We start from the raw sequence: 27868 nt of genomic DNA, 5'->3' as shown, positions 1-27868 counted from the left end.
TCCTGAGTACTGTGGAACCAAAGGAAGACCTGCTTCTAGAAGCCATATCCAATTTGTAGTGAGTAATTAATGAGTGAGGTGAGCCCATGTTGCTGCAGCACAAATGTCGTCTATTGGGATTGTAGCCTGAAAAGCTACCGAGGTAGACACAGACCTGGTAGAATGAGCTTTCACCTTGAAAGGAAGATCTTTACCACAGGAGGAATAGATACATGAAATGCAACTGGAAATCCAGTGAGACAGTGTGACTTTAGATACTGGAAAGCCTCTCCTAGAGTCTGAAAAGGAGACAAACAACTGATCTAACCTTCTGAAACCTTTAGTTCTGTCCAGATAAAAACACAATCGTCTATGCACATCCAATTGGTGGAATTTGTATTCTGCCTTGTTAGAAAACTTAGGGAAGAACACAGGCAATTCAATAGACTGATTAACACTGGCTTGAGAAGAAATCTAAGGAATAAAGGAAGGGTTTTGTCCGCAAAGAGACTTTATCTTTATGAAACACTAAATAAGGGGGCTTCATGGAAAGAGCTTGTAGTTCAGAGACCCTTCTTGCAGAAGTGATCGTCATTAAAAATATAGTTTTCCAAGTTAGAAACTTGAGGTCACATGTTGCTTAAGGTTCAAAAGGACTTGACATAAGTTTATGGAGAACAAAGTTCAAATCCCATGGGGCCACGGGATCCATGACTGGGGGTCTTAGCAAAGTGGTGCCTTTGAGAAAGGCTCTACAAAGCCTATGAGCCATAAGATTAGGTTCATTAGCAACATGAAAGATGGAAATGCCTGCCAACTGGACTTTGATAGTTGCCCCTGCTGAGCCTTGGTTGAATAACTGTGAGAGGAAGTCTAAAATGGCAGAAATGGGAGCTGTAAGGATCAAGGTTTCTCTCAAGGGCCCAAAAGGAGAATCTCTTCCATTTACTGGTATAAATTTTCCTGGTAGAAGGTTTGTGAGATGATGACAGGATGTGTACAACCTCGGGAGAAAAGTCATGAAGCCTGACTAGGGATGGAATTGGAGCAGCCAAGCTGTCAAGTTGAGGGTGCGGAGAGAGGGATGGAACACCCCTGACATGTGTGTCAGTAAATCTAGCACTGGATTCAGAGTCCACAGTTTGTCCTTTAGATGAGATCTGAGGAAGGGGAACCAAATCTGTTGTAGCCGGGAAGGAGCAATTAGGATCATTTTGCTTCCCGAGGATATTGCTTTCTGAATTACCTTCGATATGAGGGGGAAGGGAGGGAAAGCATAGAGAAGTCCCAAGGGCCAATCATGAACGAGTGTGTCTCTTGTTGCTTCCCCTTCCGGGGGAATCAGGGTAAAGTAGCTGCTGCATTTGGCATTGAGAGGGGTGGCAAAGAGACTGCAGCAAGGCTGACCCCATTTGCGAAAATTTGTTCCGCAATTTGTGTGTTCAGAGAGTGAGGCATCAGAATAGCCCTGCTGAGCTTGTCAGCTATGACGTTGGATTTCCCCGGTATGTGCGTTGCTATCAGAAAGCGATGGGAAGACACCGCCCACTCCCATACTCATAGGGCTTCTCTGCAGAAGGGGTAAGATTTGGTTCCTCCTTGTTAGTTTAGGTACCATACCACCGACATGTTGTCCGAGTGGATTGCAATTGTCCCTAGAGGGAGAAAGCTGTGAAGTGCTTGCAGCGCTAGAAGCACTGCTCTCATCTCCAAGACGTTGATATGCAAATGAGCCTCGTGATCTTGCCATGTGCCTTGGACTGTTCTCCCTAGATAATGCCCCCCACCCTATCTGGGAGGCATCAGTGGTCACAGTGGCAACTGGGGGGGGGGGGGGGACAAATGGTCTGCCTGTGTTTAGATTGCTGGTCTGGGTCCACCAACGAAGATCCTGTTTGCACAAATTTATCAGGATGGGGTAAGACAGAGGAAGGTGCTGCAGTGACCACTGGGCAAAAAGTAACCACTGCAGAATCCTCATGTGCAGTCTGGCTAATGGAACTAGTGTTATTGTGGAAGCCATGGTCCCTAATAGCTTGAGCACCACCTTTGTTTTGACTTTTCTTAGAGGAAGTAAGCTCAAGACTTGTTCCCTTAGAAACTGAATTCTTTCCACGGTAAGGTAAGCCCTCAATGAGACGGTGTCTATTTCGGCGCCAATAAAATTCACATGCTGAGAGGGCGACAATGCAGATTTTTGCCAATTTACTGTAATTCCTAACTGCAAGCAAGTTGAAATGGTAGTGTCCCTGGCCTGTAACAGTAGATGCCTGGTGGTGGCAGTCAAGTGCCAGTCGTCCAGATATGGAAACACTGGGAATCTCTGATGTCTCAAGTGAGCTGTAACCACTGCCATAATTTGGTGAACACCATGGGGGCTGTGGTGAGACCAAAGAGCAGGGCGCGGAACTGATAATGACTGGCTCCAAGCGGGAAGCGTAAGTGACTCCTCGATGCCCTGTCCATTTTGATGTGGTAGTAAGCATCTTGGAGATCTATGGAGCACATCCAAATGTCTTTCCCTAACAACGGGAGTATCGAATGTAAGGTGACCATTTGGAACTTGGACTTCTGTACAGATTCGTTCAATTTGCTGAGATCCAAAATGGGTCTTATGTCCCCTGTTCTTTTTGACACCAAAAAGAATCTAGAGTAAGTCCCTAACCCTACTTGGTCTGGAGGATGGGTTGGATGACTCTCTTCACAAGCAACTTTTGGATGTCTAGAGTTGCTGAATCCCTGTGATTGGGTGGCACATCAGGGATTCGTCTGGTCTGAAGGGGTGGAGAAGAGAAGGGAATATGGTAACCTCTGGTAATTATCTTTAATACACACTTGTCTTGAGTGATGTTGTGCCAGGCTTCTGGGTATAAAGAAATACGACCCCCAACTGGCTCCAGAGATGCACAGTCGGGCCTCCTTTTAGGAGCGCTGATAGGGATGACCATGAAAGGAATCACAGTCTCCCTGGTTCTGCGGGCCTCCTCTACCTCTAGGGTGGCGTCTACCATTATTTCCTCCTCCTCTGCCTCTGGAGAAGGAATCACCTTGTGCGTCCTGAAAAAACCTCTGTGATTTTCTGAAACACATTTTGCCGCCTTTCTGCCCTTTGGGATAGGGTCTAGAAGGGACGGACAAACTGACTCCCATGGCAAACATGGTTTCTCCTTCTTGCTCCTACCTGGTGAGTGTGTCCTTTTCCTTGGTTCCAAACAATGAAGATCTGTCAAAGGGGGCGTTGGTAAATGTAGACTTAAAGGCCTCCACAAAATTACACAAATGCATCCAGGAGTGTCTACCGAGACAGATTCCTGTACCCGCTGCCCTACTCGCTCCATCCACTGCATACGAAATCAGCCTCATGGAGGAGTTCACAATAGAATTAAGGGTAGCCATCTGTGTGTTGACCTACTGAGATACCACATCAGATACGTTATCCTGTACAGTATCTCCCAGCTCTTTTAGGAGCTCTCTCTGGAGCCTTGTAAAATGGGACAGGTAGTTCAGCGATCAAAGTGTAAAAGCCGCTGAAGAAAAGGCACGCTTTCCATACCAATCCATCATTTGAGACTCCTTGTTCAGTGGACGGACAGTGGAGGAAGTTTCGGCAAGTTCCTTCTTGGTGGCCGCTGCCACCACTATGGCATCTACTGGAACACCCTTAGTAAGAAAGTCCTTGTCCTGGGGTGCTGACAAAAATGTATTTGGTCTTCTAGGAACCGGTTCCACAGAATCAGGAGATTCCCACACCTTTCGACTTACTAAATCTAGTAGCTTGCCAAAAGGAGGAGACACCCAAGAGGCGGAGGGTTGAGACCCGAAAGCCTTCAGGTACACTGACTCCTCATCAGAAGGTGATGTGGTGGGCCAGCCGCCTCTCCGTTTAAGGATCTCAAGGATATCTGTGAATGAGATATCATCAGAGGATGACTTGGGGGATCCTTCTGACTCCTCGGGGTCAGTGTCTGATGTAATAGACTCATTAGGGGAGTCAACATGTTTCCTCTTACAAGTTTTCTTCCTAGGTGGTTCCTCAGACAGGCATTCTGAGGAGACCTCGGAAGACTGGGGACCACTCATGGAGGTATCCTGAGGCTGCGGGTCTCTGCTGTGTTGGGAGAGAGAGGGAGCTGAGACTGAAGTCGGCACCTTAGGGGGAAGAGTGTCGGTACCTCTGGATGGAGCTAAAGACCTGGACAGCACACTCCTCATCACCTCAAACGCCGATCCTCTCAGCTCTGAGGATGCCCTCCACTCCGAAGATGCGGAGGCAGCCCTCGGTACTGAGGAGATGGGCTCCGAGGCAGATGTGGGGGTCCAAGCTCACCTGAGCCGAAGCACCGAGAGGTAGGCTCAGAACCTAAGAAGTTCAATTTGAAGCATCCCCCTCGGGCCCGACCAGAGAGCTGAGGACCCTAGACCCCAAGGATGGCACCGAAAGGGTCGGAGCGGATAACGGAAGAAAGACCAACTGAGGTAGCTGGAACCAACCTATCCACAACCAGAGGCACCAACAACTTTGGCTCCGAAGGCTAAGAGAGGCTCAGAGGAGGAACATTGATCAGGTGTGAGGGCACATTGGGCTCTGGAGCAGACTGGGATGGAGCCGAAAGCAAATCTGCCAGCACAGAAGTCTGAAGCAGTCTACGCACCACTCTCTCGACGTCCTCATCAGAAAGGCTCCTACAGTACCTGGAAGATAGAGTGGGGGATCTAGATCACTGGAATATAGGTAACCTAAAAGTTGGGGAAACCGGTCGAAGTTCAGATGACCGGCTCCGAGATGTAGTGTCAGTTATCGGCTCTGAAGTTCCTGAAGCCGAGACTGATGGATCCATTAAGCTAACCTCTGTCGGCACCAAAATCAGTAGAGCCGATGAGGGTGAAGCCACTTTACCAATTTTGTCTGACAGCTCAGACGAAACCGAATGGGTGGGAAACGGCCTTTTTGTAGGTCTTAGGTCTGTCTTTCTTGGAGGAGGAAGGAGATTTAGAACTGGACGATGAGGATGTCAATTCTTCCTCAAAGGAATGTTTTAATAGTCCCTTAAATATCAGTTTGTTCTTCCACTCCTGAAGAACATGAGGACTGAACGCATGGCAAAACAGTAAAGACTCTTGGAGGTGGATAGCCCCCAAACAGTAAACACACAAATTGTGCCCATCAGTCAAGGACATCTTCTGGGCACATTTAGTGCACTTTTTGAAGCCCGAAGGCTTATGATCCTTAGAGTCTTTTGACATAAAGCAAAAAACCACAATCCGCAAAACCACACACAATTTAAAACAGATAAAAATAAATGGAGGACTAGGTCCTCTAATTTAAACGGGCCTAGCCCTAAGAGGAGGGAGAATAAACAGAGGACTAGGTCCTCTAATTTAAATGGGCCTAGCCCAGAGATAAATGGAAAACAGAGCCGAGGACTATGTCCTCTAACTGAAACAGGCCTAGCCCAATGGAAGACAAACAACAGAACAAGGACTAGGTCCTCTAACTTAAACAGGCCTAGCCAAAAGAGGAAAGCAGCCACACAGGAGATTAGCAATGCTGGGATACCAAAAAAGCCAATGGAAGAACAGCCAAATAATGTACAACAAATACACAGAGAAATAAGCAGCAAATAGTCCGAAACAGACCAAGACTGCAATAAACACACAAAACTAGCAAGACAATATAATATTATCCAACAATGACAAGAAAAAATTATTGAAAAATATCACTTAACCACGGCCAAGAAGAATCACGTCTGAGCTGAACGAGCGGCAAACGAGATTTGGGGAATGGTAGTGATGCATGATGGGATACCTCCTAGCCACGAGCCAACAAGAAGTTTTTGAGCTTCAGTATGGCAGAGTCGGAGCCGATCCCAAGAGTAAGAATGAAGGCGAGACAGGAGTACAGAACATCAATCATTCAGGAATTTGGTCAAGATGTGATGAAAAAAAATGAGACTGAAGATCTGGACAATTTAATTGTCGATTTGACTGATTATGAGTTAACTGCAAATGAGATAAGTGTACTTAATAAAGGTCTTGATTATGTACCCTCTAATTTTGTATCTGAATATGATGTTTGTATGGATGTTAAACGTTTTTGCAGAAGTTTAAATTTACGGCATATTTTTAGCTCTAGAAAGGATGGTGGTAATATGTCATCTTCTGATTTGCATTTTAAAAAAATCAAATTTTCATCCACCTTACCATCCTAGGGTGAAAATGTTTGGGGAAATGGTGTTAGTGATTTGCATGCACATCAAAATGTCATAATCAGGGGTCATGGTGATAATTTCCCAAAATCTGAGAGGCAAGCGTTGATGCAGTTAAAAAACAACAGAGATATGATGGCAGTCGTCAAAGCTGACAAAGATGGGGCAACTGTACTATTGGTGAGATCTGAATATACCAAAGAGGCTCTGAGGCAATTGAATGATGGCATGTTTTATTTTAAACTGCCTTTAGATTATATATTTCAAGGAAAAGATAGATGGCTTCCTCTTGAAATCAAAAAATGATGGTCTTACATCAGAATCTTTATATAAACAACTTATAGTGGATGACCCTAAGCCTCAGAGATTTTATATATTACCCAAAAAACATAAAACAATAGACTGCCTCCCTGGGTGACCCACAGTATTGGGTAGTGGGTCTTTAACTGAACTCCTATCAATGTACTTGGAACATCAGTTTAAACCCCTATTACAGTTAGAGCTAGATTGAAGGATTCCAGTGAGTTTTTACATTTGATGAATGATTTACAGATTACCCCTGGATCTTTTCTTTGTACTTTGGACGTTCAGTCCTTATACACAAGCATTCCACACATAGAAGGCATTAGAGCACTGAGATATTGGTTAATGGAGTATGGTGTACATTCGTCTAAACACTCAGAATTTCTCATTACCCTGGTGCAACTGGTATTGGAACACCATGTGTTTTATTTTGATGGGCAATGTTACCTACAGGTTAAAGGCACAGCTATGGGGATAACATTTGCCCCCACTTATGTAGACCTTTTTATGGGGGTTTTGGAGTGTCATTTGATTTATAATGAAAAAAAAAACACTTAAGAAAAGATTAACTATGTGGCGACGTTTTTTGGACAACATGTTGGGGCATTTGGTAAGGGACAATTGAGAGTTGGTCTGGATTTGTAAAATATTTAAATTCCAATGAATATGCTTAAAATTTGTTGATAGGATTGAACCTCATAACATTGACCTTTTTAGATGTCAATGTTACAAAGGGGCTAAATGGGATGATGGATACCACTCTCTATAGAAAAGCTTTCACAAAAAATGCTTTGTTAGAGGCAAGTAGCTGCCATCCAAAACATAGTAAATATAGTAGTAAATATACCTATGGCACAGTTTCAAAGACTGAGACATATTTGTAGTGACGATATGGGATTTAAAATAGAGGCAGAAAAAATGAGTGAAAGGTTTATCAAAAGAGGATATGATGCACCAAATGTAAATAAAGAAAAAAATAAGGGCATTAAATCTTAAGAGGGAATCTGTGTTAATAGATACGTTACGGTTGGAAATATGTATGATAAAATGTGAGACATCGAAGTTAAGGTTCATTACTAATTATGGTACAAACACATTCAAGATTAAAGAGGTTATAGACAGATATTGGAATTTGTTAAAATCAGATGTATTTTCTGATCAATGCCTGGGAGACAGTTCATATAGTTATCAACGTGGAAAAAATATTGGTGAATCATTATCTTTGTTTAAGAAAATTGATTTGGGTAAAGATGAAGTCATCAAGGAATGTAATGGTTGTGGAAATTGTGTCTACTGTAGGGTAATGTCGAGAACTAAATCATTTACATCAATTAATACACCAAGGGTTTTTGAAATTAGATGCTTTATCACTTGTCGTACAGAATGGGTGGTTTATATGGCCATTTGTCAGTGCTGGGCATTTTATGTAGGACAGTTTTAAGTAGAATAGCAGTACATTGGAGTGACATACGTTGTAAACGTAAAAGAAGTGCACTTTCTAAACATAAATTGGAACATGTGTCTGCACAATTTATGTTCATTGGGATTGACGTAGCAAAGGGTAGGAGGTTGTCAGACATATCTAAACATGAACTTTTGGACAAAAAGGAAAGGATATAGATAATTAAATTATGTTCCCTATTATAAACCAGGGTTAAATAAACATTGGTAAAGGGAGCTATTTGATGTTATTTCATGTTTTTGTAATAAATTGGAGGTAAAAGTGTTTATTGCTTCATTTCCTACATTAGTGTTTATTTAAAAAAAGTTAGACAAAAATGTATGCGATGTGATTTATTTAATTTTATGTATTACTTTAAGTTTGCACTATTTAAGGGTGAAGGGTCATGGTTGTTTTTATTCACACTGATGACACCAGGAGGGGTGAAACTGGTCTATCTAATAGCCAGATCATTGCTTTCTGTATGCTGCTGTAATGTACGTTTTACAGTAAAAGACTGAGTACATCAAACATATGTGGCTCATTTTTAGCCCTAGTTTGAAAATATAGGAAGATTTGGATTTATTTTTTGTGTGCTTGACTGTATGGGATTGTGCATTGGTTTGGTCCGAGCACAGTTGATGTGTTGTGTGCACCTGCAGATGTGTTTGGTGTGTGTGTGTGCGCACATATATATATATATATATATATATATATAAATATATATATGGGTCTAGGACATTTCACTGAAACTCAAATGACTGAACACAAATCACTGAAAGCACAATTCACTAAAAACTCAATTCACTGAAACACATTTCATTGAAAGTTATATATGGCCTTTTCCCCACTGAAGTGAGACCTTGGAGTTAGTATATATAGTAAGAGGGGTGTGGGGGGCACATCAGTCTCATTTCAGGGCTTCCTTTGGCTCCACCAAAGAATGCACCACAGAAACCCAGATTCTACAGAGCACCCCTTTCCCGTGGACAGCATCCATTGCGATCCCCCCTTCCCAGTCCTCAGGAGGAACCCTCTGAAGGTGCATCATGGAAAGATGAATGCCTGAAACTTTCTGAAGAAGAGGCACTTACCCCCTTTCTTATTACTTGAAAAATTTCCCTGGGAGTTGGCAAAGTGCACTCCTACCATGGACAGCGACCTCCTGTCTTGCTCACTCCTCGCTAAGAGTATATTTAACTTTCATCCCAAATAAGGAAGAGTCATCAAATGGGGCATTGATGAAGGACACCTTGAAGCTATCTGCAAAGTTGCATAAAGCAAACAAGTATGGCACTGCATGGCAACGCCAGAGCCAGCCACTCAGGAAACTCCACTGGCTGCATTCAAAATGAGACTTATGGAAAAGCTGGCGATGATAAGCAGGGAAGACAACTAAGTCTCTAGTATCTTCTGAATCTCTGGAGACTGCTGCGTCGTGATATTCCTTGACACTTCACATATCAGGTCACATTAAAAGTCATGTCAGGTGTGATAATTAAGTTCTCTCAGAACAAAAGTGGCTGAGGCATTGCAGTACTTCCCTAAATGACCCAAAGTCTGACACTCCTTATTCGGAAGATGGACCAAAGAGCTCGCTTTGGAAATCACCTTCTTGGTGGCAGCTGCCACCAAAACAGCATCTATGGCTGGACTTTTACTCCAGTGCAGACTGTCTTTGGGGTGGGTGGGGGTGGGGGGAGTGCAAAAATCTTATCAGGCTTCAGGGGATGGGCTCCACCATGTTGAGCTCCTTTCACATTCTCCAAGACACTGGGTAATAGCATCTGAAGGGGGAGCCATCCAAGGCATGGATGGGCCCACGTTGAAGGCCATCAAAAATACCGACACCTCTGGAGAGGCAGCTTCTGTGGTCCAGCTTCCGTATTGGCAAAGCAGCTCCAATGTATAGCCAAAAGAGGCATCATCCAGTAGAGACTTAGGGGACCCCTCTCCTTTCTCGAAGTCAATACCCTTTGTGAGAGATTCCTCAAGGGAGTCAAGGTGTTTCCTCTTACACTTCTTCTTCCCTGCAACCTCCCACTCCAGCAATTTTGGGGGGAAGTGGGAGAGGATGGAAGCACCAAAAAGGGAGCAGGATGGAGACTCACTGTCACAAGCTTTCCAGGAGCAGACTGATAACTGGTCGCAGGCCCATATCAGAAAGGGGAAGGGACACAGGTCGGAGAAACCTGGGCCCTTCTCCTGATAGAACATAATTTCAACAATGTCGAAGGCCAAGGGGAAAGCTGGCCTCTTGCAGCCAAGAGGCCAGCTTCCCCCTCAGCCTTTGACAAAGGAGAACATCATTTCTACAATGTTGAAGGCCGAGGGGAATGCTGGCTTCTTAGAGCCAAGGGTCCCAGCACCTGAAGGTACCAGAGACACCCCAGAGCCCGAGGGAGCTATACCTAGCCTCAACGTTGAGATCGGAGCTGTGCTGTCCAAAGCCAAAGCCCCAAGCAGGAGAGATGAACCCAAAGCAGGGATTGTCCCCCCCCAGGAATCTTCTACTTCAACACCACTTCTCTGAGGTCCTGATGGCCCTGAAGTAGTTGGAGTTGCTGTGACCCAGGAATGAATCACAGTCAAAGATGGCCATATTGTCGGATCTGACTCAGGAGGTGGGAAAGCAGTTGAGCCTGAAGACCTCAGATCTGAAGGGGCTGAGGGAGGACATCAGACAGATGGAGCCAAAAGTCCAGAAACCTGACCCAGACCTAAAGGGATAAAGCCTAATTGCATGTGCAGCTGCAAAAAGGACCTCATCAGCTGCTCTAAATCAGAAACTTTAATGCTGCCTACAGACCTTGATACCTGGATGGATGAAGCCAGTGCCAGGAGCTTAAAGGACCATTTAGAAGAGGATGAACTTGTCTATCAGATCCAAGCCAGAGAGACTCGGAACCAGGGCAAGGAAGGAGAAGGCTCTGCTGACAGCTTCAGTGGGATGGAAGGTGAGAAAGGGGAAGATGTCCTACCTGAAAGAGCCTGCTAAGCAGAAAGAGACAAGGAAGGCTTAGAGCCCAAGGAGGAAGGACTGGGAAGAGAAGCAGAAGAGGGCCTCTTCCAATCCCTATTAGAGGGATTGGAGTCCTGCAGACAGTGCTTCTCAGACTGACCTATGGAGCCAATGCAGAAGCAGCAAAAGAAAAAGAGCTGGAGAGGAGAAGCCCCTTGAGGAACAACTTAGCCCAATGTTTGTTAAAAGCGCTGGACCCTAAATCTTCACAGAAAGAGCATGTGAAGTGATGCGCCCAAGCAAACACATTTATCATATATGTCCTGCGAAGGCAACTTGTACACCACAAGCAGCACACTTCTTAAACCTCTTATCCATAACTTAAAGCTGAAAAGGCACCAGGCAAAACTATGAAAAACTATCACAGCAACAGAAACACTAACCACACTTTTGCAAGAGAAAAAGGCAAGCACCAATACAAAAAAAAAAAAACACACAAGCCCACCAAAAGGTGGAAACCTATTTACAAAAAACACTACTCACAAAACTACCTACCTATCTACCTAAAGCAAATAATCCTAACTAGACTACCACTGGCAAACAGGGTAAGGGAAACAAAAATCCAGCACAAAAAGCACTAAAACAGGTTTTCAAAAGGATCCACCAAGTAGATCTGAGATCCAAGTTGCTGACAGGAATGGCAGCAAACTAGATCTGTGGAGTAGGGCAAGGATAGGGGAGTTGTGGGTAAGGTTGGAGGACCCTGGTGAGTTCTAAGTTTGAAGGAATCGCCCGGTGTTAGATCCGAGTCAGATCCAATAACCAACAGGTTGAAGCCAGATGGAGCAGACATCTTTGGATCAAAAAGTTGCTCTGATATGCGTATGGCTTTCATCTTGTCTAATGAATAACTGAGCTGTATATTCATCAGGTTGTGCTCTGGACCTGCTCAGAGTCTACCACCAGATTTGTTCCAAAGGTATGTAAACCACCTGAAGAAAAACCTGCAGCTGGATAGCTAGATCCAAGGCATTAAGTGCTAGTCTGCAAAGAAAATAAGACCTCGTACCCCAGTTTGTTGAAGTACCTCATGTATGTGATGTTACCTGTACAGACCCTTAAAGGGCCTGGGGACCAAATGGTGAGAAAAGCCTGGAGAGCAAGGATAAGTGCCCACATCTCTTTGATAATGATGTGATCCAGTCACTGATGACAGGGTCTGAGACCCTGAACCCTTATACTGCTGGAAGCAGTCCTCCACCCCTGATCTGAAGAATCTCTAAAAAGCTCCCGAGACAGAGTAGGCAGCTGGAAATGGATTCCTGAGTTGAGGGATATTGTGCTGAATCCACCAATGAAGCTCAGGTTTCAGACAAGGGAGTAAGGGAAATGTAAACTCTAGAGGGTGGTAATGCTGAAACCACACCATCCACATATACCATTGACATTTCTTCATATGAAGCATGGAAAAGTGAGCAAGGGGATAGTGAAGGCCATGAACCCCAGAGCCTCAGAAATTTCCTGGCAGACAAGACAGAGAGAGAAATCAGAGACTGGAAGTAGGCTGTTAGAGAGAGATCTTTGGGAGCAGGCAGAGAGGCCATCACCACAACAGTTTGGAACTTGCAGCCCAAAAAGATGTGATACTGACAGGGGGACAGGACAGAGTTCTAGAGATTGATGGTGAAACAAAGACTGGGCAAAAGTAGTCCAGTGAAGTGCAGGTCCTGCAGCAGCATGAAAGGAGAAAGAGCCTGAAGAAGTAGGTCGTCCAGATAAGGAAATATTTGTAGTCCTTGAAACCTGTAGAAAACTAAGATTGGAGCCAGGCACTTGATGAATACCCTTGGAGCTGTATGAAGGCCAGACGGCAAAGAAGAGAACTGAAAATGAGAGGAAGAAACAGAAAAACAGAAAAAGGTCTTGAACAGTTGGCAAATGGGAATATAAAGATAGGTGTCTTTCAGATACAGAGAAAATAAAACATTTGAGGTAGCAAGAGGGAAAACAATGTCTGGAGGGAAAGTATCCTGAAGGTAGTTACCTTAATAAAATTATTCAGAAAGGAAAGGTCTAGAACAGGCTTAAAGGACCCCATCCGTCTGGGGCCAGAAACATCCTGGGATAAAACCCTGTGTCCCCTTTAGGACCTCTGGAACAGGTTGATGGTGCCATAATCCAGTAAACCCTGCACTACCCCAGAAAAATTTAATTTGGTCTGAACAGGGGTGGGGAATGCCCGAAAAGGGAGGCAAGGACTTCCAAGACCATAAACTAGCCTTGACAGATGACGGATAGAACCCATGAGTCTGAGGTAATCTGTTACTGGACAGGGAGTGACACAAAGTCTAACAGACAAGGGAATGTGGCCCAGAGGAAAGGCAGGCAGAATCTCAGATGGAAGCAAATTTGTCCTGAAAAGTTTTTCTGAGGTCTAGGCATCTGAGTGTGTTTGTCAGTACAAACTTTCTTACTTTTTGAGGGGTGACGAGGTTGTCCATGAACAAAAGCAGTTTTAGCAGGACAATACCTCTGAAATTTAGGAATGGGAGAAACAAAAATCTGCCTAAGATCCTTTATGTCCTTGCCTTGGTCCTGTAAGGTCTTAAATTAGCCAAAGGGGTACCAAAAAGATTTTGATTACCCAAAGAAGCATCAAGAAGCTTAGCCTTAATATCATCAAGCAAAGCCTGAAGCTGAAGCAATGAATAATGTCTCATGACACAGCATTGAAGCAACAGCTTGAAAGAGGATGCACCAGCAGCATATTAGCTACAGTTGATGGGTTATGTGCTATCTAAGAAGTGGATCCCACCATGGAAAGACCAATGGACTTAGCCTCAGAATAGGGCAAGTCAGAAAGAATTCCCTCCCAAGCTGAGACAAAAGGGATTTATATACTTGGTTATGTCAATATGATAGTTTATGGCAGCCGCTCCATAGCTCGACTGTCCTTATCAGAGGGAAAAAGCTTGGATGAAAGCAAAAGACAGGATTGGCTTACCAGCAGAGAGACAGACCACAGCTGGGTCAGAAGAGGGACACTTATAAAGAAACCTGAAAGCCTCAGGTATGTTACAAAAATGGTCAGGCTTCCTACAGGCAGGAGGTTGGGAATCTGGAGCCAAGCAAGCAGCTGAAACGGTATCCGGCAAAGGAGCCAAGACAGGGAGGGACAGCAGAAGACTTAGGGAAGTCCATCTGCAACAACTCATATCTTTCTGGATGTAAGAAACCTGGCAGCAGTCCCACTTAAAATGTTCCAACATACAAACACTGTATCCTCAAAGGACAGTTATTCTAAAGGGGAGCCAGGATTTAAGGACTCCTCTTCCTCCTCCTCCTCTGAGCCATAATCTAGAGATTGTGTCATTTGGGAGGGCTAGGGCCAAGGAATCAGGCTCCCTAGATCTTTTAGGGGTAGAAGACTAAGGAGGAACAGAAACCCCCTGAGGTGGTCTTAAAGCCATCAAGGCAGTAAACAAATCCTACCCAGGTAAAACCCTGCCTTTGGAGGTGGGGGGGGTATGCTTAGCCTTCTGTCTCTTCTTAGTGGGACTGTCAACTTTAACCAACCTTGCTGCCTTGATTCAATCAAGGTATCAGGAACTTCTTCAGTAAGACCAGGGGAATCTCCCTATGCTCCCTCAGATATCATCAACCATGGTTCCCACTCCACACCTGCTGTGGACATTTTCAAAACCTTGGAGGATGTGAGAGAAGCCAGTTCTATGCTGGCCTCCAAACAGGTCAAGATAGAGGGAACCGATGTCAGCACTGGGCAGACTTCAGGGTTATCATCTACCTCGAGAAAGACATCCAGCGGAGGGTGAACAGCAGCAGTGTCAGACCTTGACTTCTTGGCCTTTTTCTTAAGCAGCTGTATTGCAGGAGCAGGTGAATTTGGCCATGGCACCCTGGGCCAACAACTTGAGACACTCGTTCTCAAGATAAATGGAAAGTGAAGACAGATATCTGCAAAGCATCTTCAACACAAAATTCTGACAAATAGAGCACTGAGTTGGTCATGAGAAGTATCTAGACAAAACACTTTTTGTGACAATCTTTATGGGGAATCTGTCTCACACACTGACATTTCCCTTTCTTGGATGACATGAACTCTCAAAATACAATGCAAAAGAACAGGAACCCCCAATTGGGTATTTATCTGAAGGAGGATCGGCATAACCAACACAGCGAAGTGTGTTCAGACTGACATTAAACTATGCCGTTCGGACTAGTAGCAAAAAAGTTCTGAGCCTGGAATGTCCTTAGATCACCTTTATGTCCAACGCTGATGCAGGAAGCATACCTGTGATGTACATAGGGCAGTCTTTGGCAGGAGATCACATTGGTTCTGAATATTGTAACAGTGATATGGAAGGGAATACATATGTGTGTGTGTGTGTACATACATATATATATATATATATATATATATATATATATATATATATATATACACATACACACACACCCACACACACATTTATACACATATACATAAAATAGACTCACTCACAAAGATTGTGATCCATAAAAATATCTGAGATTAAAAACTAAAACTCTGGTGGTAGTTGTTGTTTGTCTTTCAGCTTTTCCCAGTTAGGGGTCGCCACAGCGGAACTTCAGTCTGTTAATGATTGGCAGTAGATTTTCACGAATGCCGAGGTGCCAGCTCGACGTCCAACCTAAAGTTCAGTATATGCCTTAAGCTAAGAATCTCTACATAGAAAGACCTGGCAACCACTTGAGTAGACTTAAATAAGACTGCACAAAGTTGCAAGTAGTTCAGCAAGGTTGCCTGTCACCGGCTTCAACCCATGCAGACACTTGCTTTGGAAAATGGACAGTTTTTAAATATGACCCTATTTCAGTTCAAAAGCTACATTTTGTATACAGATGTATTTTATGAACCATAAGTTGTACAAAACTCTAGTGTCTGACATTACTGAATAACTTTAATCCTCACTGATTTACCAGAAAACCCAAGACTTTATGACAGATAGGGAAAAAAATATTAAGCAAAAAGTACAGTTTTGTACCTACCATAAATGTAGATGTTTGGCAAAACAGCCCTAGATTTAGAGTAGAGAGGAAGGTGGTAATGACTGCAGCAATGTGGAATGAAGAACATCCACAGACAGATGAGAGGTATGGTTTAAAAACATACCACACAGCACATGTGAGAGTTTTCTACATCCCACTGTCGTAGACAGACAGACAGACTGGAAAGTGAGGCTGTCTGTAATCAGGCATGGATGTCATTATAAATGAAGTCCAGCTATATTTACCTCCACTGGAAGCTGTATTTATTACAGAAAGTAACAATCGAAGAACTTAGCAACTTTGATTGTGCATATCTAATTTCTACCAAACTGACATTTTTTCTGTTTAGAGTTGGGACTTGGGGGCACTTAGTTTACTTTCACAGTTCAAATTTTAGGCATCAGTCCACAGACTGCATACCTGGTGCAAAAGCAGTGAAGGAGTTACTTTTTAGTGCTACATACTGTTGGGAAAATAATTTCAAGACCTGCTTAAACCTTATAATTTGTCTGCTTCTTATCAGGATGTAATCAAAATGCTACTAGAGCCAGCATCCTTAACAAACAATGCAGATTTTAAGAGACAGGTCTATAGCTGTTCATTATATTCTTGCAAGGTGTTGTGCCCTTTACAGAGGTTATTCATTTCATGCTTTCAGCTCATTCCTGTTAGTACGCCATATCATATTTTGTTGAATGTACCCCATAAACAGTGTCAGTGGCTGACATAAGGCAAAGACAGAACAGAAAAAAAATGGCCATTGTGGTGGCAGTAAAATGATACAAATGGTTCATCAAGGAGTAGTTAAAAGTTTGCCAGCTTAGCTGACAGAAGGCTACAGCTCTGATTATGGCACTGGCAACCCAAGTTTGAGCAGCAGCTGTGATACCTGATGGAGCTGGCAGGTAGAGAGAAGAGGCAGTTGCTATTCACCTCTACCAGAAGGGAGAAGAGCGGTGCATGTCCAAGGGACACAAAGTGCAATGGTTCCCTGGTGCAGAAAGTATAACATGTACAATGTACTATTCCTAGGACAGGAGGTCATCTATGGGCTTATGTCACTTGAGAAAGTGAGAGTCCCAAGCTATGACAATTGCATGTTGTCCTGAGGAGTTTAGTGAACATAAGCAAAGAGGTTAGTGTTACTCAAGAAACACCATCCATCCATACATACATACATTTGAGAGTCCTCATTCCAAGTTCACCCAATCCTTACCCCCACAAATGAAGATGGTATAGAGCCATCGCCCGGGTAACAAATGGATCATTTAGGGGGATGAATTTCAGGGGAAGACAGAATAAAAAACAGAGACACACACAAAAAAAGAAATGGTAATACTTTATTAATATGCAGTAAGTCTTCCCTTCGTTTTCTCATAAGATGCACAAATACGCACTGACATCAAAACATCACATTAGCTGTGGTCAACTGTTCACATCAAACTGACAGTAAAATGAATGCAGCAAAAATGCTACTCCATACTGATCAATTTAAGTTTTCCCATTCCTAAGGACAGGAAAGTTCCCATTGACCAGCTACTGAGATGCTACGGGTTGCTGACAAATATTGGGCTTCAGTGGTCACCACCACCAAGTATCTTTTATTCCTGCACTAGACAAATCAGTTTTGCAGAGATTACCTTTACAAAGACAGAAAAACGTTACTCTGAATGCTCTAATTAATAATCCGCCAAAGTGTTAGCACAAAACATACTTTTGGGGAAGGGGGCTTTGCCCTCACATTCCCATGCAGAGGGAGGCCTCCTGCACCTCCCACTTCAGTGTTATTGCCTCCAAGTTTACTGCATCGTGGGGACAAGAATGTGGTGACTTCAGTAAATCAGCTTCTTACTCAAACTGCTGCAATCAAACATGACTCAAAGAAACAGTGTTTATGAAATTATACAATCTCAACTCTGCACCAGAAAACTAGAAAATCAGTAAAATTAATGTCCCATATTGTTGCATTTATAATCTAATTTTCTGTCACATGAACACAATTCTATCGTGAGAACAACTAATGTTCAGAAGTAAAATTCATTCAATTTACTATGACAAAGCCCATGCATTTATATCTTTATCTATATTCTTACCTGACATGCCATCCAAAACATCAGATCCCCAATCTCCACGAATAACAGAACTTAAGATATTATCAAATGAGTTGATATTTTTAGTACCCACAATTCTATCACGGAAGAGACGGGAAGCTTCAAAAGCAACAACTTCCAGCATATTATCCACATCATTCTGAGACGACCCTGGAATTGAAGTGAAATTTACTTTATCTAATTACAAATCTGTAAATAAATATGTTTGAAATGCTGTAATTTAAGTGAAAAGAATATATGAGATTACATACACTTCTGATAAAATCAGAAAAGACTATTATACCTACAACAGAAAGCTAACTTTCTGTAGTGCACATATGCATGGCAGTTAGTTAAAATAATCCTTTTACCCCAAATGAAAGAAGAGTAGATAAATTCAACCCACAAACATTAAAATCTATATACAATGCTATTTTTTTTTTTCTTAGCAATATAACATCATGGTAGTCGACCAAAAATATTTCAAATGATCAATATGGCCCATTAATCAGTCTTCTTTCTTTAGTACTCCTTAACCAAGTCAACATGATAGAATTACTATTCACTGGCATATAAGATAAAGCTGACTACTGCTCAACTGCCAGAGTCTGAACAGCATTTCAAGTGCTTAGTGAGGCAGAGAGGATGGGCGTAACTATCCAAGTAAAGGAGTTAAGTGCATACCCTCAAAACACATTTGTGTGATCTGATTTCCCTTGAGAAGATGGGAGAAATAACTACATGCTGCTACTTGAGAGTGGTTAAAGTTACCTGATGATATCAACCCCTAGCAAAAGTCCATCAATGCCTTGGAGAAGTGAAGAGAAGTTAATCAATTTTTTTCTCCCACTCCTTGAATCAGAAGACCTCAGTGTGTCTCTTTTTTCATTGGGTCATCCTACTCCTTCTGGCCTCCCTTGGGCTAATTCTGATTAGGGCTGGGACCAACAAAGACAGTGAGTCATCCCAGGACCACATCACATTGCTGCCATTTTTCTTTCTTTTTTTAACATCTGATCTACTCCTATCTCCCCGTGCCCTCACTTGTCAAGTCTAAGGGGCAGGTGTGCCACAGGGACATACTAGTGTTTTGCCCCACTTCTGTAGCAGCACAGCAAATGTCTTCCCCCTTTCCCCTCATTGGACAATGCCCTCTTTTCCGTCCCCTACTTCCACTAGGGATCAAACTTGAGGAATGCACAAGCAACCACCTCCCCTAAGACATGAATAACCATCCTTCCCTGCCAGTGCTTGAGATGTGCAAGCCACTAATTGAACCCAGGTCACTTCAGCTATAGTCAGGGTTTTATCCTTCTATGCCATGATGCAGGCTGAGTGGGAAGTTCAGCTCTGATGTCCGTTCTACTTTCAACCCTTAGGGTGCCAACTGTTGTGCAGAGGGCTTACAAGACGTACAGGAAAAAAAAAACACTCCCCCTGCAGAAGTATTAGCAAGGATTAGCTGAAGCAAGTTGCGGGGGGGGGGGGGATGCTGGTGATCATTAGACCTGTTGAGTGAAGAGAGGCACTTGGCTGCAAGGAAGCCAAATGTAGCTTCAAAAATAAAGCTCAAGACAAAAAAGGAAAATCTGAGTTTTAAGTTATAAAGTATTGTTTTAAGAAATATAAATTAACCAGCTAGTGTTTTTTATTTAATTTCTTTCTTCCAGCATCAGCAGCAATCTGTTGTGCTATAACTATTAGTTCTTCCTTCAAATACCATCCAGTCTGTATAGATCTGCAGGCACCAGCAACTCCATGTTACACTGATCCCTTCCAAACAGCATGCATGATTCCTTGACTGATGGGTTCCACAAATACCTAGAAAGAGAACTCTACAGTTACTCTTTAGAAAAAGAGTAACTGTAGAGTAACTCTACAGTTACTCTTTTTCTAAATCTGGAGAGAGGGGAATGTATTGTAGAAGGCTGTATGAGCTGTGAACCTTTAGTTTAGAAAATCCTTGGTCAGACAAACTCTAATCAAGGTGATACATTACACACTGACATCAACCATGTACTATAAAAGCTACAGTGCACCGCACTTGAAGCTATATCCTAATACTACAGCCTAGAGACATAGAACCTCAACCTTAAGTGCCTGTCCAAGAACAATGTCACACCCTCCAAAGGATATGAAGCACAGTCTCACAAATCCCTTCTTTGTGTGTCTGACAATTCCACTGACAAAGTTCCCACATTCCTGAGTATCAGTCACCATAGTTAGAGACGTATGCCCTCCCTCTGCCAGCACACAAAAATACCTAATCAGCTAGCACTGAAAGACAAATACTTCTCTGTACTAAAATTAATAAACATCACACCTGTTGTGAGGTCATATCTCAGTAAGCCAAGAACCCACTGGGTGAGGATGCGAGGTGTGAAGAGGTAGTGACTGTAGTCATCAACTGTGAATTTTGCTCGGACCTGCAATAAAGATAACAGTAACTACTATACATTTCACAAACTATGAAAATAAATAATAAAAACATTTGCTGGAAATGACATACAAATGCAACTGCAGTTTGCATGCTGACTGTCTTAAAATATCCATTTTTTTTTCTTACAACTTCTAAGCCCCATAGAAATGAGTGCAATGCAAGATGAAATTAAAAAACAGTGAAATATGAAACATTCCTCTACAGCTAGTTTTCACCCAAGAGTGGCCTGACAGAATCAGTCACCACTAGCTTCATAACCTAAGAATGTCCTACTGTGCACTTTTATCTAGGGCCAATACAACGGCATAAACCCAAGATCCACTGCTGAGTAGATACTGGCTCCAAAAGTAGGAAGACATCTTGACCACAAGGTTACTGATACCCTGACCCTGTGACTGGGTTGGGCAAGCAGGGGCCATCATATTGTGTCCAGCTGGTCAGCTGATAGCTAAGTTCCTTAACTTCACCCTTTAGGTTAGGCATGATGGCTACATATGACATGGGGGCATAATGCAGAAACTGTTTCCACCTTTGAAGTAATACTTCTCCTATGCCTCCCCTGCTATGTTGCTGTGCATGCTGCTTTCAGCTTCCAGTCTTCACCAGATAGTGGATCATTAAGTCACTCTCCAGCATGTAGTCTTCCCTTCACTCCTCCTTAAGAGGGTCAGGCAGGGTTCCACCTTAACATTCTTAACTATCTTTCTCTATATATGTTTATTCCTCTGGCACCTAGGCCATAGAATGAATCCTGGGCTTTATATGCCTTTGCCACAGAGCTAACAAATAATAAACCAGTTATCAATCTAGGCCAGCTCATATGACTATAAGGGATGTCAACTTCAGTAGCAATTAATTTCAAATATTTATAATATTATGAATTAAGCACAGATCATCAAAATGCAACAAAATTTAGCATACACACTCTTGCAGTACAGGATTAAAGTTTCATAGTTTGGTACTAGGCTATCTGCCCTGGGGCATTTATAAGCCTAGCCATAGTGATGTGGCTTTCGCCACCCCATGTAATGGTACAAAAGTGTACAGAATAGATTTATAATATTGTGCATCTGTCTAGAAGTGACACAGTGAAGTCCCCCTTACATAATAGAATTAGTTTACTGTGCCTCTGTCTAGTAGTGACACAGAGATGACCCCTGGGGTAAACCTACGATCTCCCATCCACTCGTCAAGATTTCTCTTGAAGAGAGTCAGTGAGGGGCTCCGCCTAACATGAACTGGGATTCTGTTCCAGAATATGGGAAGCCTCTGAGTTATGAATCTGTCCCTCCAGCATGTCCTATTCATATTTGTGCTGAGGTTCAAATCTTTAGCTCTCGTGGTTCTGATGGATTTGGATTTTTTGAGGTGGAGCATGTCCATCAATTCCTGATTGGACATGGCCTTGTACGTCAGGCACAGATCACCTCTGAGTAGGCGGTATGCTACTGAATAGAGTTGGAGTTTCTTTAGTCTGGCAGCATATGACATATGTTGGAGACCCTTGATCCACTTGGTGAGGTACTTTTGGGGTCTCTCTAGCTGTTGCAAGTGCCGGGTGAGGTACATACCAAATGGGGCATTGTACTCAATCATGGGCCTGATAAGGGAGGAGTACAGGGGCACAATGACCTCCTTTGATCTGGATGTGAATCCCTTCATGATAAAGTGGGCAAGGTAGAAAGTCTTTCTAACCACTTTGGCAACGTGGGTGTCAAATGAGAGGTCAGTATCGACTTGGGTCCCCAGGTCTCTGATTACTTTTTCCGTACTCAGTGGGTTAGCGCCTATGTGATAATTTGTGGGCACTTTGATTTTCCCAAAGGGGATGACTATACATTTTTTGGCATTTAGTTTAAGGCCATGACTCCGGCACCAGTTGTCTGTTTCAGTGAGGCCTTTCTGTAGGATGTGCGTGTCAGCTGGTGTATCGACTATGGCGCCTAGTTTGCAGTCATCTGCGAACTTTGTCAGCCACAACCCTCCCATGTTTGCTTTCACATCCCCAGGACAGAGCCCTGTGGGACACCACTTGTGACTGGCTTTGAGTCTGACATGGCTCCAGCAATTTTGACTTTATGGGTTCTATCCTTTAGCCAGATTGCCACCCATCTTGTGACATATGGATTTACATTTAAGCTGTTGAGCTCGTCTATGATGCCAGAGTGGGGTATTGTGTCGAAAGCTTTAGCCAAGTCCAGGTAGGCTGTATGGACTGCTTTGCCCTCGTCAATGGCTCTAGTGACTGTTTCGAAAAAGTCAACCAGGTTTAAAAGGTAGGATCTGCCTTTTACAAAGCCGAACTGTGTGGGATCAAGTGTCTGTAATTCCCCAATGTCTCTGTTTATTAGTTCCATAATGATTCTTTCCATAGCTTTGCAGACCAGGCTGGTTAAGCTTATGGGGCGGTAGTTACCAGGGTGAGTAGAGGTGCCTCCTTTGTGGAGTGGGACTACTGTTGCTGTACGCCAGTTTTCAGGTACATATCCTGTAGTAAGGCTAAGGTTAAATAGCATTTTTATGTGCGGGTTTAAGCTCCTCTTGGAGTTCACGTAGCACGCAACCCGGGATACCATCAGGTCCCATTGATGCTGTGTTTTCAGCTTTGCTGAGGGCGGTTCTCACCTGGACATCTGAGATGACAGGGAGGTTACATTCAGCTGGGATAAGTATTTCTTCTTTTGGGGGTGAGGGAGGGGAGAAATTTGCACTGAACCTGTCTGCCAGAATGTTGGCAATATCTGTGGGTTCAGTGTATTTTTTGTCATTGTGAACTAACTCTGAACATATCTGAGGGTTTCCAGGTTTCTAACATAGCAGAAGAAGGCCTTGTGGTTATCTTTGGTGTCCATAGGGATTTTTCTCTCAAAGTTGGCCTTGGATGCTTTTATGAGAGAACGTAGCTTTCTACTAGTGCTGATCAGAGATGCCTTCTCTTTATGGGATTTTGCTCTGTCGTGCAGTAGCTTCCTTCTTTTATTATACAATTTGTTTATGGCTGGGGTCCACCAGACAGGACGCCTGCCCTTGGTGGAGAGGGTCTTGGTTTTATTTGGGATTGCATGATCCATGCATTCTTGGAGATGTCCGTAGAAAGCATTTGTGAAGGATTCTGCATTGTGGGATGTGGTTTCCACTGTCCCAGTGGGCTTAAAGGATACCATCTCAGTTTTAAGAAGTGTAAAGTCGGCTTTTGAGAAGTTTTTCACTGTAGTCTTTTGTGTTGGGGGTGGAGGTGGGATATGTATATCCAGGGTGATTAGTTTGTGGTCAGATCTCATTAGTGAAGGGTATACTTCCGGTGTGGAGCACTTTGTCCCCATGTTTGTGATGATCAGGTCTAGTATATTATCTCCCCTTGTGGGAGAGGTGACTAACTGTTCCATTGCATTTGAATTTATGAATTCCAGGAACCTTTGGGCTAGGGTGTTTGGGCTAGAATAATGCACCCAGTCTATGTTAGGGTAGTTGAAGTCTCCCAATATGATGGTGTTTGGTGAGACATTCATATCCTCCAATGTCTTCAGGAAGGCTGAGTGGGGTTCCTAAGATTGGGAGGGTGGTCTGTAACATGCTACCAGTTGTATAGCAGTTTTGCCTACGGTTAGTTAAACCTGGATGATCTCTGATGCTTCATGTGTTGCCACTAACCTGGAGATGTGGGTGTCCTTGATGAATATGGTCACTCCCCCTCCCTTTTTGGTTTGGCCTGAGTTTTGGGGCCGAAAAGCATGATACGAGGTATAGCCTGGTAGCACTGGGGTGCTCTCAGGAGCCTTGAACCAGGTTTCAGTTACTGCACAGACATCAATGTCCTCCATACTGAGGAGTGCTTCGAGAGCCTGCATCTTGAGAATTAGACTTCTGGCGTTGAGCAGCATTACCCTTAATTTTTTTCCATTTTTGTTTTCTAAGGAGGTGGGTTTGTCTTTTGAGCCTTGCCTAAAAAAGGCACTATGGGGGAGGCAAGAGCCTTAGCCAATATCCGGAAGCCCAGTGGTGACAGATGCAAGCCGTCCCTTGCGAATCAGCGTGGCTTGTCCAGCATGTCATCCCAAGCAGACAGACATTGGATCCCCCTAGAATGACACCAGTATTTGAGCCAATTATTAAAGCTGATCATCTTGTCTTTGTATTGTTGCATCATTCCTGGTGAGGGCAAGATGCTGCTCAGGGTCAGGGTCATACCAGCCTGGGCTACATAATCAGAGAGCTCCTCTATGTCTCTTTTCATGTAGTCCAGGGAGGTACGTCTCAGGTCATTCACACCGGCATGGACAATGACGGGGTCATATTTGTATTTGCTTTGGAGTGACCTGAGTGCGTGTGTTATGTTGCGGATCCTAGCTCCCGATAAGCAGCTCACCGTTACCCTCTCCTTGTTCAGCCTGGTAAGCAGAACGTCAGTGTCTGACTATAGAGTCACCTATTACTAGTGTATCAGGCATGGTGCTTGGCCTTAAGGACTGTGATTGTTTGACACACTGATTTATTGAAGTATGTGATGCATGTGTTATGTTTTGAGGTGGTGGATTTTTGGGTGTCTGCTTTGGGAGCCTCTGTTGTTTTGGTAAGTTTTTTGTTACAGCCTCCGAGTAGGTCTTTGTGTTTTTATGTGTTTGGTTTGCAGTTGTGGTAGGTCTATGTGGGACTGGGTTTGGTGTGTGTGTGGTTACCTTCTCCTCCTGTCTGGTCTTGCCAGTCCTGAGTTGAGAGAGTTCAGCCTCCAGTTTGGCTATATAGTTGCATCTCTCACATGTATTTGTGTTTGTTGGGAGGAGGAGAGGGTTGTCTGTGTACATGAGACAACTGTAGCATTGTCTCAAGATTCCCAGATTAACCAGCTGAACCGGACAGGATGCCAGCAATCTACCACTCGACATGCTAGAATATTATAAGGGAGTGCTGTGCCTTTAAGGGAAGTGGGTACTCACAGGGAAGGTAGGTGGATGTAGTGCTTACTTTAGTTAGCGAGTGCTTACTTAGAAGAGAGGTTTTGAGAACAAGTGCTAGGCTTATAATAAAGCGATTAGACTAAATTATTATAAGCGTAGAGCTTTCTTAAGGAAAAATTTGAAGAGCAGACTTGGCGGAGCCAGAAAAAGTTTAACCTTGTTTAACCGATGCGCACAACCGGGCAAAGCCATGCAAACGCGGATTTTAAACAGGGAACTTCAAAAGAGCTACAAATGGTCCAAAACAACCAATTACTACAAGCTCTTGTGCTGAGGTCTCTCCTTCAGGGACAGATAGGCTGCTCAAGGCTCCCCACTCCCACTGGTGAGCAAAGAAACTTCCTTCTATCCAAGGAAGGCAATGCACACCACAGGAACTACACCACAGCCCAGAATACAGCAAAGCCTGTATACTGGTCTAAACAAGTCGAGGAGAGGCGGGAAAACAAGGATATTTTTTTGTTTTTGAGATAGAAAGCACACAGAAATGCAGGAAACAGTAATAAATCAGTTACACAGGCTAGCACACTTTAGTGGGCAGCCTCAACAGTTAAATTAACAAACAAACAAACAACTTTTGACCAATTTTCGTCTAAATGAAACTTTAAGTGCAGATAATATATAATGCAACAAACAGTTAAAAAAACAGTTTAAGCTTGTTCAAGGTAAGCAAGAGAAGGTATTTCAGGTAAAAACAGCAAAAAATACTTAAATCAGGAAAGTAGTCGCTTTTCTCAGTTCTCTGCTGCTAGGACCACTCTGCAGGACCACGAGGAGCTGTTGCTGAGTAGTATAGCCAGAAAAAACGCTCAGAGGCGGATTTTAAACAGGGAACTTCACAAGAGCTAGAAATGGTCCAAAACAACCAATTACTACAAGCTCTTGTGCTGAGGTCACTCCTTCAGGGACAGATAGGCTGCTCAAGGCTCCCCACTCCCACTGGTGAGCAAAGAAACTTCCTTCTATCCAAGTAAGGCAATGGACACCACAGGAACTACACCACAGCCCAGAATACAGCAAAGCCTGTATACTGGTCTAAACTAGTCGAGGAGAGGCGGGAAAACAATGATAATTTTTTTGTTTTTTTTGTTTTTGAGATAGAAAGCACACAGAAATATATACAATATATACAAAGGATATGATTTGAACCAAGGAGTACAGAGATGGGACTTCCAAGATAGCTGCTTAGTAATCAGCAGGTTGTTTAGACTTCTCCCAGCTTGAAAATAGAAACCTTGGGAACAAAAAAGCCAAGGCAATTTATCAATGTGTGTAAAATTCAGTTACTAGCTAGTAATTACACAGCCTGGGTGCCAGCAAAGAAAAACATTGGAGAAAGTAAAACAAAATCAAACAGAAAAGGAAAATAAACTCTTGCTGGGAAGAATCCAGCAGCCGTTTAGCAAAAAGCAGTTCAAGTTTCAGCTTTAGTAGAAGAAATGACTTCCAGTAATTTAAAGGAAAAATGCATCAAATGAACTCAGAGGAGTTTAAAATAAATGAAATGCTTAAAGAATATATGAAGTCAAATAACAAAAGGCTGGAAAATCAGGAGAAACTGAAAAATGCGGCATAGGTACAAATGAGGATGAGGAGCTGGAGCAGTAACTATATAGATCAGCTTGCTAAACATTAATTTGTACACGTAAACAGAATGTGGAAATCAAGAAAAGGTGCAAATGGAAATACTTATGGAAGAATTAATTATGCCAAGATTAGAAGCATTTGAAGTTCAACACTTAACAGCTAAGGCCGGAAGTGATAAGACAAAAATGATGATCTATCATCAATCAACAGGAAATACAGTTGTGTAAGCAAACTTACCATAACATTAGCTATTTGACAAGATCATTGTCATTTTTAACATGGAAAACAGTGTCGCTGATTGCTCTGACTTCATCAAGGAGAGTGTCTGAGGTGCACACACACTTATGGTGGGTGGGTCAACATTATTTCATTTTTCAGAGAGACAGGGTTACTTTGAGAAAGAATAGTTGTGTAAGAACTTACCATTACCTTAGATGTCCTTCTCTTCCATGTTGCAGTATTCATAACAATAGGGAGATGCTGCCTGCAGCGCCACCGTCCGGCCAGTATACCAAAGACTTTTTTTTACAGGAGGGTATGTGTGACGTCCCTTACCAGGGCCATAAACCGACGGGTATAAAAATGACATCTGCATGTACCCTCATCAGAATTGTTTTGCCGCATACAGGACTGCTGCTGTGGATTGCAAAGGATGGTCCTAGTGAGAGACCCTTAGACTTGCATGTAGGCCAGGCCCAGGGCAGTAGGTTGGCTGTGTAGAGGAGAGTTGAGACTGGGGAAGATAATGGCTATCTCCCCACAGGTAGGCCATGGAGTTCTGTTTAGGAAGAAACAGGGGTTAGGTGGGTGGGACTGAATACTGCAACATGGAAGAGAAGGACATCTAAGGTTATGG

The 27868-nt window shown here is 43.2% G+C and overlaps 1 protein-coding gene across 2 annotated transcripts in view; it reads right to left on the bottom strand.

The window, feature by feature from the left end:
- The window catches only part of DYNC2H1 (dynein cytoplasmic 2 heavy chain 1), a 6555988-nt gene that overhangs the window by 3043478 nt on the left and 3484642 nt on the right, over window positions 1–27868 (bottom strand). For both annotated transcript variants that reach the window (XM_044072582.1, XM_044072581.1), the window contains 2 exons: window positions 20354–20456; window positions 18034–18201 (listed from right to left, as the gene is read on the bottom strand). In XM_044072582.1, the coding sequence (XP_043928517.1) occupies window positions 18034–18201; window positions 20354–20456 (271 nt within the window). The remainder of the gene's footprint in view (window positions 1–18033; window positions 18202–20353; window positions 20457–27868) is intronic.

Source organism: Protopterus annectens, chromosome 5.part0, assembly GCF_019279795.1.
Source record: "Protopterus annectens isolate FY-2018-M chromosome 5.part0, PAN1.0, whole genome shotgun sequence".
Taxonomy (NCBI): domain Eukaryota; kingdom Metazoa; phylum Chordata; order Ceratodontiformes; family Protopteridae; genus Protopterus; species Protopterus annectens.
Note: the sequence above shows the minus strand (reverse complement) of the source record. Positions and strands in the feature narration are given on the sequence as shown.